The 14,246-nt window shown below is 32.3% G+C and overlaps 1 protein-coding gene across 2 annotated transcripts in view; it reads left to right on the top strand.

Moving 5' to 3' along the window:
• LOC126743882 (uncharacterized) overlaps positions 1-14,246 on the top strand; it is a 39,610-nt gene that overhangs the window by 13,309 nt on the left and 12,055 nt on the right. For both annotated transcript variants that reach the window (XR_007663015.1, XM_050451134.1), the window contains exon 7: positions 10,093-10,164. Coding sequence is in view for 1 of the 2 variants with exons in the window: in XM_050451134.1 (XP_050307091.1) it covers positions 10,093-10,164 (72 nt within the window). In the remaining variant the exon portion in view is untranslated. The remainder of the gene's footprint in view (positions 1-10,092; positions 10,165-14,246) is intronic.

Genomic DNA, 14,246 nt, shown 5'->3' with positions numbered 1-14,246 from the left:
TACAGATGTGACAGGTTATTTCACAGCGATCGTCAAAGATCCTTGGGACTCAGATCTGTTTATGTGCCAAAAAGTGGGTAAAAAGTCAATTTTTTCATTTTCTACTGCATCTTACCCTACAGTACTATCCTGGATCATTATGAAATTATACTTTTCTAATGCAATTATGATCTTTACAAACGTGACAGCTTATTCCACAGAGATCGTCAAAGATTCTTGGGACTCAGATCGGTTTATGTGCCAAAGAGTGGGTAAAAAGTCATTTTTTTCATTTTCTACTGCATCTCACCCTTCAGTAACACCGTGAATCATTATGAAATTAGACTTTTCTTATGCAATTAACATCTTTCCAAACGTGACAGCTTATTTCACAGGGATCGTCAAAGATCCTTGGGACTCAGATCTGTTTATGTGCCAAAAAGTGGGTCAAAAGTCCATTTTTTCACTTTCTACCGCATCTCACTCTTCAGTAACACCCTGAATCGTTATGAAATTAGACTTTTCTTATGCAATTAACATCTTTACAAACGTGACAGCTTATTTCACAGGGATCCTCAAAGATCCTTGGGACTCAGATCTGTTTATGTGCCAAAAAGTGGGTAAAAAGTCCATATTTTTCCCTTTCTACCGCATCTCACCCTTCAGTAACACCCTGGATCATTATGAAATTATGCTTTTCTTATGCAATTATGATCTTTACAAACGTGACAGGTTATTTCATAGCGATCGTCAAAGAACCTTGGGACTCAGATCTGTTTATGTGCCAAAAAGTGGGTAAAAAGTCCATATTTTCCCTTTCAACCGCATCTCACCCTTCAGTAACACCCTGGATCATTATGAAATTATGCTTTTCTTATGCAATTATGATCTTTACAAACGTGACAGGTTATTTCATAGCGATCGTCAAAGATCCTTGAGACTCAGATCTGTTTATGTGCCCAAAAGTGGTTCAAAAGTCAATTTTTTCACTTTCTACCGCATCTCATTCTACAATAACATCCTGGATCATTATGAAATTATACTTTTCTTATGCAATTATGATCTTTATAGACGTGACAGGTTATTTCACAGCGATCATCAAAGATCCTTGAGACTCAGATCTGTTTATGTGCCAAAAAGTGGGTAAAAAGTCCATATTTTCCCTTTCTACCGCATCTCACCCTTCAGTTACACCCTGGATCATTATGAAATTATACTTTTCCTATGCAATTATCATATTTACAAACGTGACAGCTTATTTCACAGGGATCGTCAAAGATCCTTGAGACTCAGATCTGTTTATGTGCCCAAAAGTGGTTCAAAAGTCAATTTTTTCACTTTCTACCGCATCTCACCCTACAATAACATCCTGGATCATTATGAAATTATACTTTTCTTATGCAATTATGATCTTTACAGACGTGACAGGTTATTTCATAGCGATCGTCAAAGATCCTTGGGACTCAGATCTGTTTATGTGCCAAAAAGTGTGTAAAAAGTCCATATTTTCCCTTTCTACCGCATCTCACCCTTCAGTTACACCCTGGATCATTATGAAATTATACTTTTCCTATGCAATTATCATATTTACAAACGTGACAGCTTATTTCACAGGGATCGTCAAAGATTCTTGGGACTCAGATCGGTTTATGTGCCAAAAACTGGGTAAAAAGTCCATTTTTTCACTTTCTACCCCATCTCACCCTTCAGTAACACCTTGGATCATTATGAAATTATACTTTTCTTATGCAATTATGATCTTTACAAACGTAGCAAGTTATTTCATAGCGATCGTCAAAGATTCTTGGGACTCAGATCTGTTTATGTGCCAAAAAGTGGGTAAAAAGTCCATATTTTCCCTTTCTACCGCATCTCACCCTTCAGTTACACCCTGGATCATTATGAAATTATACTTTTCTTATGCAATTATGATCTTTACAAACGTGGCAGGTTATTTCATAGCGATTGTCAAAGATCCTTGGGACTCAGATCTGTTTATGTGCCAAAAAATGGGTAAAAAGGCCATTTTTTTACTTTCTACCGCATCTCACCCTTCAGTAACACCCTGGATCATTATGAAATTATACTTTTCTTATGCAATTATGATCTTTACAGACGTCACAAGTTATTTCATAGCGATCGTCAAAGATCCTTGGGACTCAGATCTGTTAATGTGCCAAAAAGTGGGTAAAAAGTCCATTTTTTTACTTTCTACCGCATCTCTCCCTTTAGTAACACCCTGGATCATTATAAAATTATACTTTTCTTATGCAATTATGATCTTTACAAACGTGACAGGTTATTTCATAGCGATCGTCAAAGATCCTTGGGACTCAGATCTCTTTATGTGCCAAAAAATGGGTAAAAAGGCCATTTTTTTACTTTCTACCGCATCTCACCCTTCAGTAACACCCTGGATCATTATGAAATTATACTTTTCTTATTCAATTATGATCTTTACAAACGTGGCAAGTTATTTCATAGCGATCGTCAAAGATTCTTGGGACTCAGATCTGTTTATGTGCCAAAAAATGGGTAAAAAGTCCATTTTTGCACTTTCTACCGCATCTCACCCTTCAGTAACACCCTGGATCATTATGAAATTATACTTTTCTTATGCAATTATGATCTTTACAGACGTGACAGGTTATTTCATAGCGATCGTCAAAGATCCTTGGGACTCAGATCTCTTTATGTGCCAAAAAGTGGGTAAAAAGTTCATTTTTTCACTTTCTACCGCATCTCACCTTATAATAACATCCTAAATAATTATGGAATTATACTTTTCTTACGTATTTGTCAGCTTTACAGACCTGAGAGATCATTTCATGGTGAAAATTATTTAATTTTAGCTTCCAGGCAGTCTAAGCCACAGTTTTCTTACTGTTTGAAGCCTAGAAGTAATTTTTTGTTAATTCCAGACAGTTGAAGTAATTCTTCTCATTCTTGAAAGCCTCCAAATGCCTGGAAGTAATTTTCTATTACTTGTTAAAGTCATTCTTTTTATTCGTCAATTGTCAACATCAATATTTCCATGACCCTTCCCCCTAGTTACATATTATTTGTGAGGTCAAGTGTAATGAAAAAGACACCTCCTTCTTCTCAGTGGCGATGACGTAATATGGGAACGTCCCCTTACCTTAGGCGGGAATTTCGAAATTCCCAAACCATTGATTGAGCGGAAAAAACAACAAATATTTTTAAATTAACGGCGAGTGAGTACGAGGTCGTTGCGGTATGTAAAACGTATTTTAGCGACGCATTATTCGTTTAATAAATAAATAATATGCAACCCACATATTTTAGATATTAGTTCATGTCGTTTTCTAGTTGTGCAAACATTAAGTGGTAACCGGAGATTAATGTTTCGTTGATTTAGTTGGTTAGTACATTTTAATTTAATTTGTATATATCGCATTGGACTTAAAGGCTCTTAAATTGTTTGACCTAAATAATAAGGGTCCAGGTATTTGTTTATTAACCCTCTTTTATGGAATAATGTTTGTTTTGAGTGCTTTACATCGATAGCTTAGTCTTGTTATGGCTTAGAAGGTGACCGACCTATAATGCCGATTTTTATTTAGAGTTAAGAGTGTAGTCTAAAAATAGTCAAATTTCGAAACAATAGTGTCGCTGATGTATAGTATCTCCAGTGTAAGTGTGAGGGAAAAGTTGGGTTTTTTGAGTGATCTTGAAAGTATGATTATACCAATTTTATTAAATCTTTATTTGTAACGGTTCAATATACAGGGTGTTCGAAAAATAGACGGAGATATTTCAATAAACATGACTCCAGAAATGCACAGTTTTCTAGACAGGGTGATGAATTTTTTTTTTTATATTATTTTTATTAGAGAAAAATTAAGTTGGTCAAGAGATGAAAGCAATATATGAAATAATCGTACATTCAAAATTGATCCAAAAATGATGTCCAATATGGTATCCAATAGGATTTAGGCTTGGTATCCAGAAAATATCCGCCACTGGATAGGTTTTTGTTGCTTTTAAAAAATATGCGTACTTTAGATATTTAATTTTAAATAGGAGATATACGCACCATTTATTGCTGCCGAGCAAAAACCCTAACGCTCAATATCCGGTATTGGAATCCAGCAACAAATGGTGTCCCCACATGTATATCCATCGGACAGTCCCTTTATTCAAAAAGTGATATCCAATGGACATTCATTGAATAGATTTGTTCCAACAGGTTACAAATACCCACTTACAAGAAAATCAATTAAATATATAAATGTACAAGTACAAATGCATGAATTGTATTAGATCCATGCAACTAAAAGAAATGCTAGGTAAATGGTAAATGGTATAGCCCCTGGACTAAAAAACAAACTGTAATTAAACATAATTTACTTACAGCAATACATAAAAGGCACAAAGACAAAAACCAATAGCAGTATCTGAAATATTTTCAATTTATTTTCCCATCAAGCTTATCTGGTCCATTTCAACCATTAAACCTGTTGTTAGTAAGTTCGAGTCCAAAGACATTGCAATAAATAATTGTAAATGTTTAACTCAGAAGATCGAAAATAGATTACAGATACTAAGTTGATATTGGAAAATTTTATTACATTCTAACGAAATAGCGTTTTGTAACTGGTTTAGATTCTCAAATTTTACACTTTTATAATTGACACTTTTTAAATGACCCCACAAAAAGAAGTCAATCGGTGAAAGATCAGGTGATCTGCCTGGCCGGTACCGTGGACCAATAATATTGCCGTTAAAAGCATTTTCCAAGTACTCTCTAATCATACGGGCATTATGGGCCGGGCAACGATCCATTTGGTACCAGATCATTTGATCTTCCTGAACAACTTCTTCCAAGGCGGGTCCAATTTGATTTTGAAATAAGTCCAAATAGGTTTTAACTGTTAGGTTATAGTCCATAAAAAAGGGTCCAATTATATAGTGTCCGATAATTCCCACGAATACATTTCTTTTTTGGGGATATTTTCCGAGTATGAACAAAGCGATGTTCATTTTCTTGGCTCCAATACCGGCAATTCTGAACATTTGGTTCATTGTTGAGGGTAAATTTACATTCAGCGGTAAAGCAAATATTTCTTAAAAAATTCCTATCATTATTTGTTCTTTCCATCATTTCAAAACAAAATGCCATTCTTCGCTCTTCATCTCATTCCTGCCGCTCTTGATGTTTTTCGAATTTATACGAATATTTGTGTTTTTTTAAAGTGCGCAATACCGTTGTATGATGTTTATTTACCTCTTGCCCAAGAACCCTCGTACTAACCATCTTGTTTTCCTCCACACTCAGTAGAATATTAAGATCTCTGTTCTCTCTTTCTTCGGCTCTATTTTCGATATCCTGAGTTGAACATTTACAATTATTTATTACGTTACCTTTGGGCTCGAACTTATTGACAATACGTTTAATAGTTGAAATGGACGGAATGGGCTTGGTGGGGAAATAAACTGAAAACATTTCAGATACTGCTCTAAAACTGTTTACCGCATAATGCCACTTAATTATGGCTATTTTTTATTTATTGATACTTTTCCTTACGTCAGTGACAATATTCATTTTACTGGTGCCCGTTTGGTTTTACCTGAACCGAAAATTTGCTTTTTGCATACATTTGCACAAGGGTTTGCCAGATTGGTCTCTTCAAAAAGTTATACTACATTTTTTTCTATAAAATGTACAGGGAAGCCAATAATTAACCCCCTTAAAATTTACATGGGTTTTCCGCTCAGCGACGCACCACCCGGTATATTAAAAAAAAATGGTAGTGAGTTTGAGAACATAATAAAAAATCAACACTAAATTAGAATAAGAATTAAGAATTAATTAAAATCATATGTCAAGGTGTAGAATAAATGTGCGTTTGAATTAATTTTCTGCTAAATAGTATAGAATGACCTTTTTCTAGATTAATAAATAATTTACTTAAGGCACAATACCTCAGACTGCAATGTAAGAAAGTCTGATACTTACTCTGTTATAAGAATTCTTAGATTATTTCTATTCTATGTTATTTAACTTTTCAAATTTGCTAAAATTTAAAAAGTTGTCATAATCGACTTGCCTTTGGTAATAGTTTCCACATTTTAAGTGCCCTCAGTTTAGTTTTAATTATTAGGCTGATTGTGTGCTAAGAAAACCATAAAAGAAATTCTCTCTTATTGATCTTAATTTTAAGGATATGTTTGCTAACAATGTTATCTAAAACTTCGTAGTATTTTGCAAGGTTAATATTTAAATCTTTAAATCAAAATAGTTTTAGCTTTGTACGTGAGAAATAGTTAATTTAGGACCCTTCATACGCATTCAGACATCCTAGGAATAAAAACTCCTTTAATAAGAAAAAAATGCTTATAATTAGAATACAACTTTGTTGTGTTTTTCTATGATATTCAGAAAAATAATATTCCAGGGGTATCTGGAATATTGCAAGAATAATCTCAGTATTATTTATCAGCTTCAATGATTAAAAAAAAAGCATTTTCGCAATTATATCGTCTACATAAAAAGGGAACAAACCTTCCATGTACGACGTGTATAATTTAAGAATATTCATCTCTATTATTTGGGATGTGTTGAATTTTCATCGGCGTTGACGTTTGACAGGACTGACATCTGACATTGTTGACGGTGATCAATACAACAAAGAAGCTAATAAATAGTCTGTCAAGTAAATCTCACCTGTGTAATTGATGGGACCGCCTGTATTTTTATATACATCTAGCATTAGCGCGGACTTACACCTAATAATCAAACTAAATTTAAGATATGCACTGTTTTTTGACATTTTGAGGTTATAGAGTCAAAACTATTTAACCCACTTTTGACTGTCACTTTTTTGGTTTGCCTTATTGGGATCCATTTGCTAGCATACAGTTCAATTAGTAATCGACTTATCAAATTTGTATGCTTCATATATATTTATATTCAATATCGAGCATAACTGGCGAATCATCTTATTTATTAGTTAGATAGCCAGACTGGTTTTTTTGCATGGGAATGTTTGACCTGGTCAGAAACAACCCTGTCGGCAAATTATATTGCAGGAATATCATATCTGCAATATTGCATTAATGTATGTGCTGTATTGTAGTAATACTCACGTAATATTACTTATATCTTTTATTTATATTGCTGCTATATTTTATATTAATTTTATATTGAATTTGCAATATTGATAAAATACAACAAAATTAATATTCCATTCTTATTAATAATATTATTGATGAAAGGTAATGAATAAGTTAAAGAATATATTATATATTGGGATAAAGTCATTTATTTATCATAAGAGAGTAAAACATACAGAAATTTGTGTTTGATAAATATATATACATCTATAAAAACATATATATATTAATAAACATTTGTTTGCAAAATTTAGCAGATACCTATAAAATTAATCAGCTATTTAATCAATCATTAAATATCTTGCATAAGCAATATGGCTGCAATATTACACATCGAATTTCAGTGACATATATCGCATTTGTGACGGTTATTAAATATTGCAAAAGTATTGCAGGTGCAACATAGGTGCAAATAAAGTTAACAGTATGTACGCAATATTGCTGGAATTTTATATAAACAATATTACAGCAATAGTGTGCTTGCAATACAGATGCAACATTACATTAGCATTTCACTGATTTATTGCATTTTCAACAATAATGAAATATTTTGGAACAATATTACAATTACTACATATGTGTATTATTAACTTTGCAATGTATGTGCAATATTGACTTGCTATTTTTAAATGCAATATTACTGTAATGTAAATGTTGTAACAATATTACAGAAGTAATATATTAAAAGAATTATTGCTGCAATATAACATTCCGACAGGGACGATGGATCGCAGTGTTATTTTTCTATGAAAGTAAATTTAATTTATTTTCTTCGGATGGTATTTTATGAGTCAGACATCTTACAAATAAAAGTCTTGATCTAAAGTGTACTTTGGGCGTTAAGTTAAGCATTGAGTCGGAAATGTAGAAGTTTTTTTCTAGTATTTAAATTGCCAAAATTGACGAGACTATGGTATAAATATCTAGAAATATTAACTGATAATAAGAAGAGAAATATACACATCAAAATGGTCTAAGGAACACTTCGAAGTAAAATAAATATTTGGGTACAAAAAATCATGCCAGAACAGCGTTTTTTGCTACTTGCACATTTTGTCGAAATAACGCAGATTATAATTTTTAAATTCTAACGCAATATCGCATTTTCTGTGGTTCCAACCGAACAATTGTGATTTAGTTTTTATTCAATAAAAATGGAAAGACGACATTTAACTCGAGAAGAAATGCTAAGAGCAGTCGGAATGCTTGAGGCAGGAACAAGTCAAAGAGACGTTGCAAGAGCTTTGGATACATCTCCCAGTGTAATTAACCGTTTGTGGACAAGATATAGAGAGACAAATGATGTTAGAGAACGGCATCAAGGCCCGTCGCGAGTTACCACACCTGCCCAAGACCGTTTTATAACTTTGCAAGCTCAAAGAAATCCCACGGTAACAGCCTCTGTTTTGGTTCAGCAGCTCTCACGAGTGCATAACGTCGAGGTTTCAGGTCAAACTATTAGAAACCGTTTGCATGAGAGGGGACTTCATGCCAGAAGATCCCTAAGGGTTCCTCGGTTAACTTTAGGAAATTGAGTTGCAAGATTAAGTTAATTGGAATCAAGAAAGATGGGCCACAGTTCTTTTTACGGATGAGTCTCGATTTTCATTTTATCCTGATTCTGGTAGAATTCGTGTCTGGAGAGAGGAAGGAAATGAAAGTCGTTTGCGTCATGCCCGGGAAGTAGTAAGGCAACGTGGTGGATCACTAATGTTTTGGGGTGGCATTAGACTTGACGGAAAAACGAACCTCATTTTTGTGGAAAATACAATGACTGGAATAAGTTATAGGGATAATATACTACTGCCTGTAATTGTTCCATATTTAGCACGGCTTGTACGAATCGCTATTGAGGAAAATCAAATCAATCTTCTACCCTGGCCCTCTACCTCACCGGACCTTAATCCAATTGAACATGTTTGGGATTGGTTAAAAAGGCAACTTCTTCAACGATTTGACTTTTTTCAAAGCGCTCTATAGCTTCGTCTTGCTGTGACACATGTTTGGGAGGAGTTGCCCCAAGAATTAATTAATAATTTAATTTTAAGTATGCCTAGGCGTTGCCAAAGTGTTATTAATAATAGAGGTGGACCCTATCTGGTTACTAGTTTAATTTGTATTTGGTAAATTTTTATATTTATAATTTTTTTTAATAAACGGTAATAAATGAGATTTTGTTCTTTATTTTTATTTGGGCCCTAAATTATGAGTAAATTATAATTTACAAAAAAAAAGTTAATAATTATATTGTTATTTTATTCGAATAATGTAAAAAAATTGCAATAATTAACTTTTTTCAAATCTTCTCAAAAATATTAACATATTTGTATGTGTTCCCTAGACAATTTTGATGTGTTTATGCTATTGCAATAAGGGTTTTAATAGGACAATGATCCAAACCATACGGCACAAATCAATTAAACAATGTTTGTGAACAAAAAAAATATCGTTCACCTTAACCCCATAGAGAACCTATCGAATTTAGCTGGCATAAAAACTTCTTTCAGACATCAGACAAAACAAGGGATATGCCACGAAATATTAATTTTTAATTATGATATATTTAATTTTTATATTATATGTTTTACTGTGTAAATTAAATTACAGGATCGCTTTATAATAAGAAGGAATACTTTGGTACAGTGTCAAAGTGTATTGCACGTACCATACCAGCTCATCCAAAAATCTGAAAATAATCCTCTAATTTCGACATTTTTTTGAACAGCTTTACTAATCTCGTTCCCAAATAGGTTATTATTGTCAATATTTTCACGTGGTACATACATTAAGTTAACCTTATCGTAGCAGTAACAACGCGTTCATTATATTGTTTATTATCACTTAAATGTTTATTAGACAGGGACTGAATTATTTAGTTTGAAGCGATAAGAGAGTGGACACGTTGGTTTTTAGGTTAGAAGAAGTCTTATTTGTATAAATTGAAAGTCAAAGTTTTTTTTTGAATTTCGTTTACAGAGCCGGAACTATCGAACTTGATCGATTTGCATACTCAAGGTGGATTAAGCAAGTCTCGCAAGATGGCATCTGGTAAGTTTGTTATCATTTTAGTTAAAAAAATTATTAAATGATGATTTGATAGTTGTTATGATAATGATATCCGAAAATCCGGCTCGAAGGACCAAACCTGATGAATCGAATTTTCCAATCAACAATTTTGGTACTTTTTGCCTTATGAGTATTTTCAAATTTTAGAACAGATTATCTCAAAAACTATTACATTTATGTAAAAAATTATAGAACGGTTTTCAGTAGAGAATGTTTCAAGCAATAATTTTTACATGCATTATTTTTCCATGAAATTGTTTATTTGTGAGTTACAGCCATTTTTAACTTTCAATCTCGATTATCTGAAAAAACATTAAATGTATAAAAAAAATTATAAAAAAATGTTTAGTAGAGAATTTTTCAAGCAGCAATTTTAGATTTTTTATAATTTTTTACATAAATATTTAGTTTTTGAGTTATAGCCACTTTAAAATTTCAAAATCGGTTTTTTAATAACTGTTACCTTTATGGCAAAAACTATAGAAAGATTTTTAATACAAAATCTTTCAGGCAACAATTTTAATGCCTACTACTTTTTAGAAAAAATGTTTAGTTTTTAAGTTATAAACGTCAGTTAGTTATACCGAAATAGTGTTTTTCTGCAGTACTGTATTTAATTATACCTGAAAAACATCATATTATTCCCATCCTCTTTTAATTTTTAGACTGAGATAGGGTTATATACATGAGAAATCGATTTTTCCACCTTTTTCTATATCATCGGTTCATTTTCTAAATACTGTTTGGACCGCTCGGAAATAGTGTTTTTCTTCCGTAATGTGTCTAATTATAGCCGAAAAACATCATTTTATAACCATCCTCTTCTAATTTTTAGACTGAGATAGAGATATACAGTATTGGCCATAAAAGTTGGAACTTTTAAAAATTTAAAATTTTTCCGATGTTTTAAATTTATATTTATAAGTAAACAAAAAAGTATACCAGAATTTCAACCTTATCTTGTTTCAGACAATAAGAAATACTTTAAATTTTTGTGCTGGACAAAATGCTTGGACCTTTTTATAAAAGGTGTATTTTACAGGCAGTCTTTGACACACCAGTGTGCAAGTGCGTTCTTTTTATTTATTTTATTTTGTGTTACCATGGGAAAAGGCAAGGCCTATTCCAGCGACATTCGCCAAAGAATTTGAGATTTTTACAATCAGGGTGTTATGCAGCGTAATATTGCTCAAAGACTAAATAAACGTTCCTAAGAACACCGTGTCGCGGATAATTAAGAAATATCATATATTTGGAAATGTGGTACCAGGTAAAAGCACTGGAAGACCTAAAGCCACAACTGCCCGTGTAAATAGGCGAATTTTAAATATTTCCCAGAATGACCCATTTTTGTCATCCTCCAAAATTTTAGGTGAGCCTTCCAATATCTCTCCAAGAACGGTAAGAAGGCGATTGTGTTCTGGTGGGCTTAACAGCTACAGACCTGCTAAAAAACATTTGCTGCGGAAGAAAAATGTCAAGTTACGTCTACAATTTGCAATGAATCATCTTAACTGGACTGTACAAGATTGGAAAAAAGTGCTATTCAGTGACGAATCTAAGTTCAATCGGTTTTCCAGTGATAGAATACTTCATGTAAGACGATCGAAAGGTGAAAGATTCAAGAAAAAGTTTATCCGACCTACGGTTAAACATGGAGGTGGTACTGTGATAGTATGGGGATGCTTTTCTTGGTATGGTACTGGGCCAATACATAAAATTGTGGAGAAAATGGATCGATTTATGTATCGGGATATTTTGCGAAATATAATGGAGCCTTACACATTTGAGTCTATGCCAGTAAATTTTGTATTCCAGCATGATAACGATCCAAAACATTCGTCAAAATTGATAAAAGAATGGTTGGACCAAGAAAAGATCACAGCTTTAAAGTGGCCGGCCCAGAATCCAGACCTAAACCCGATTGAAAATTTATGGGAATATCTGGATCGCAAAATTCGGGCATTTGGAACAGTCAAAAATGCTAATGAACTATTTCATAAGCTTGTTGAAGCCTGGACTCACATTGACAGACAAATAATTGAAAATTTGATTGAATCAATGCCCAGAAGAATGCAGGCAGTAATTAATGCCAAGGGTTACCATACCAAATATTAATTATAATATTATGGTTTCAATAAGTTATGTTTTATGTCGTTTTTGAATAAAAATCATTTAGTTCCAAGTATTTTGTCCAGCTTTTTTAAAATTTTTATTCCGAACTGCTACTGGTGCTGAATTTTTGTCAACATTTAAATTAATTAACACTAGTTTTTCGTGTACAACAACTTTATAAAAGAAAATAAAATGCTAATTAAAAGGCACACAAAATATAATAAATTTTCAAAAGTTCCAACAAGTTATTATGGCCAATACTGTATAAATGAGAAAATGATTTTTCCACCTATTTTATATATCATCGTTTCATTTTCTAAATAGTGTATGGACCGCTTGGAAATAGTGTTTTTCTCCCGTAATGTGACTAATTATACCCGAAAAGCATCATTTTATTCCCATTCTCTTTTAATTTTTAGACTGAGATTGGGATATATAAACGAAAATTCGATTTTTCAACCCTTTTCTATATCATCGTTTCATTTTCTAAATAGTGTTTGGACCGTTTGGAAATAGTGTTTTTCTTCCGTAATGTGTCTATTTATACCCGAAAAACATTATATTATGTCCATCCTCTTTTAATTTTTAGACTAAGATAGGGATCTATAAAATATGAGAAATTAATTTTTCCACCTATTTTATATATCAACGTTTCATTTTCTAAATAGTGTTCGGACCGCTTGGAAATAGTGTTTTTCTTCCGTAATGTATCTATTTATACCCGAAAAATATCATTTTATTTCAATCCTTTTCTAAATTTTAGACTGAGATAGTTATAGCCACGATACACCAAAACACGGTATGTCAGCGCGCACACATAACGCATTTCCCGGTTGGTGTGACGTTACGTGTGTAACATCCCATACCACTAGACGCGGGATAGAAACGGATAAAATTTATTCATTTGCTGAATTAATCGTTTAAGGGGGGCAAAATTTTATTTAATATTATTTGTTTTATTTTATAGAGTATACAGGAAAAGTCTAATAACTGTAAAATACAACCAAAATGTTATAATAATTAATAAAATGTATTACGTATTTAGAGGATTATGGAGTTGGGTTGACTTGAAATTCGTAGGACAGTGTAAAGAATCGAAAAAATCTATTCGAGATTTATTAGTGGAACAAATTTAAAAAAAAACTTTTTGTTAATAAAATTTATGAATAAGTAAACCTATGAGTAATTAAATTAAATAATAAATAAAACACAACTTGAAGTAGTTAATACATGTTTTTTAATTTTTTCTTTATTTTAATATGTATACACTTTAATTATTATGACTAATAATTTTCAAATAAAACAGAAATACATTTTGAGTAGGTACATTTTGTTTAAAAATAAAAACTGCTTTTATTGAAAACATGATAAAAGTAATAAAAGGACAAATTTATATATTTTTTTCCATAATTAAGTATTATTTTTTCTTAACATTAGTAAACTTTGATATTTTGCGTTCTAATCGTTTTTGCGTTCTAACTAATTTTACGATTCAAATCTGATGTATGTACGAGTTTTAGATAAACACAAAAGGACTTCATATGGGATTTCAGTTGTAAGTTTGGCCATTGTTTGATTTGCCAACTTTTTAAATAAATATTTTTCGCTCAGCAATGATTCTCCATGCATGTTTTGGAATTCAACCTCTAAAATCCTAGTTGCATTTAATAACTCCTCATTTGGATATAAAAGGTTTCCTCTGGAAATAAATGTAAGCCAATTCTGTGACACTCTGTCAATTGTAATTTTTTTTGTTTCATCACCTAGGTTAAATTTGTCCTTGAACCTGTAGGCCACATATCCTGCTATGTACCTTAAGGCATCCTCCTTAATTCTATCTTTTAACTCGAAAGTTTTCAGAATTTCGTTACTTTCAGCGTTACCTTCTGCCTCAGAAATATACATTTCTGTGTATGCCGGCTCAGAAACGTCGTAACTTTCTAACAATA

The sequence above is a fragment of the Anthonomus grandis genome, chromosome 13, assembly GCF_022605725.1.
Source record: "Anthonomus grandis grandis chromosome 13, icAntGran1.3, whole genome shotgun sequence".
NCBI lineage: Eukaryota > Metazoa > Arthropoda > Insecta > Coleoptera > Curculionidae > Anthonomus > Anthonomus grandis.
Note: the sequence above shows the minus strand (reverse complement) of the source record. Positions and strands in the feature narration are given on the sequence as shown.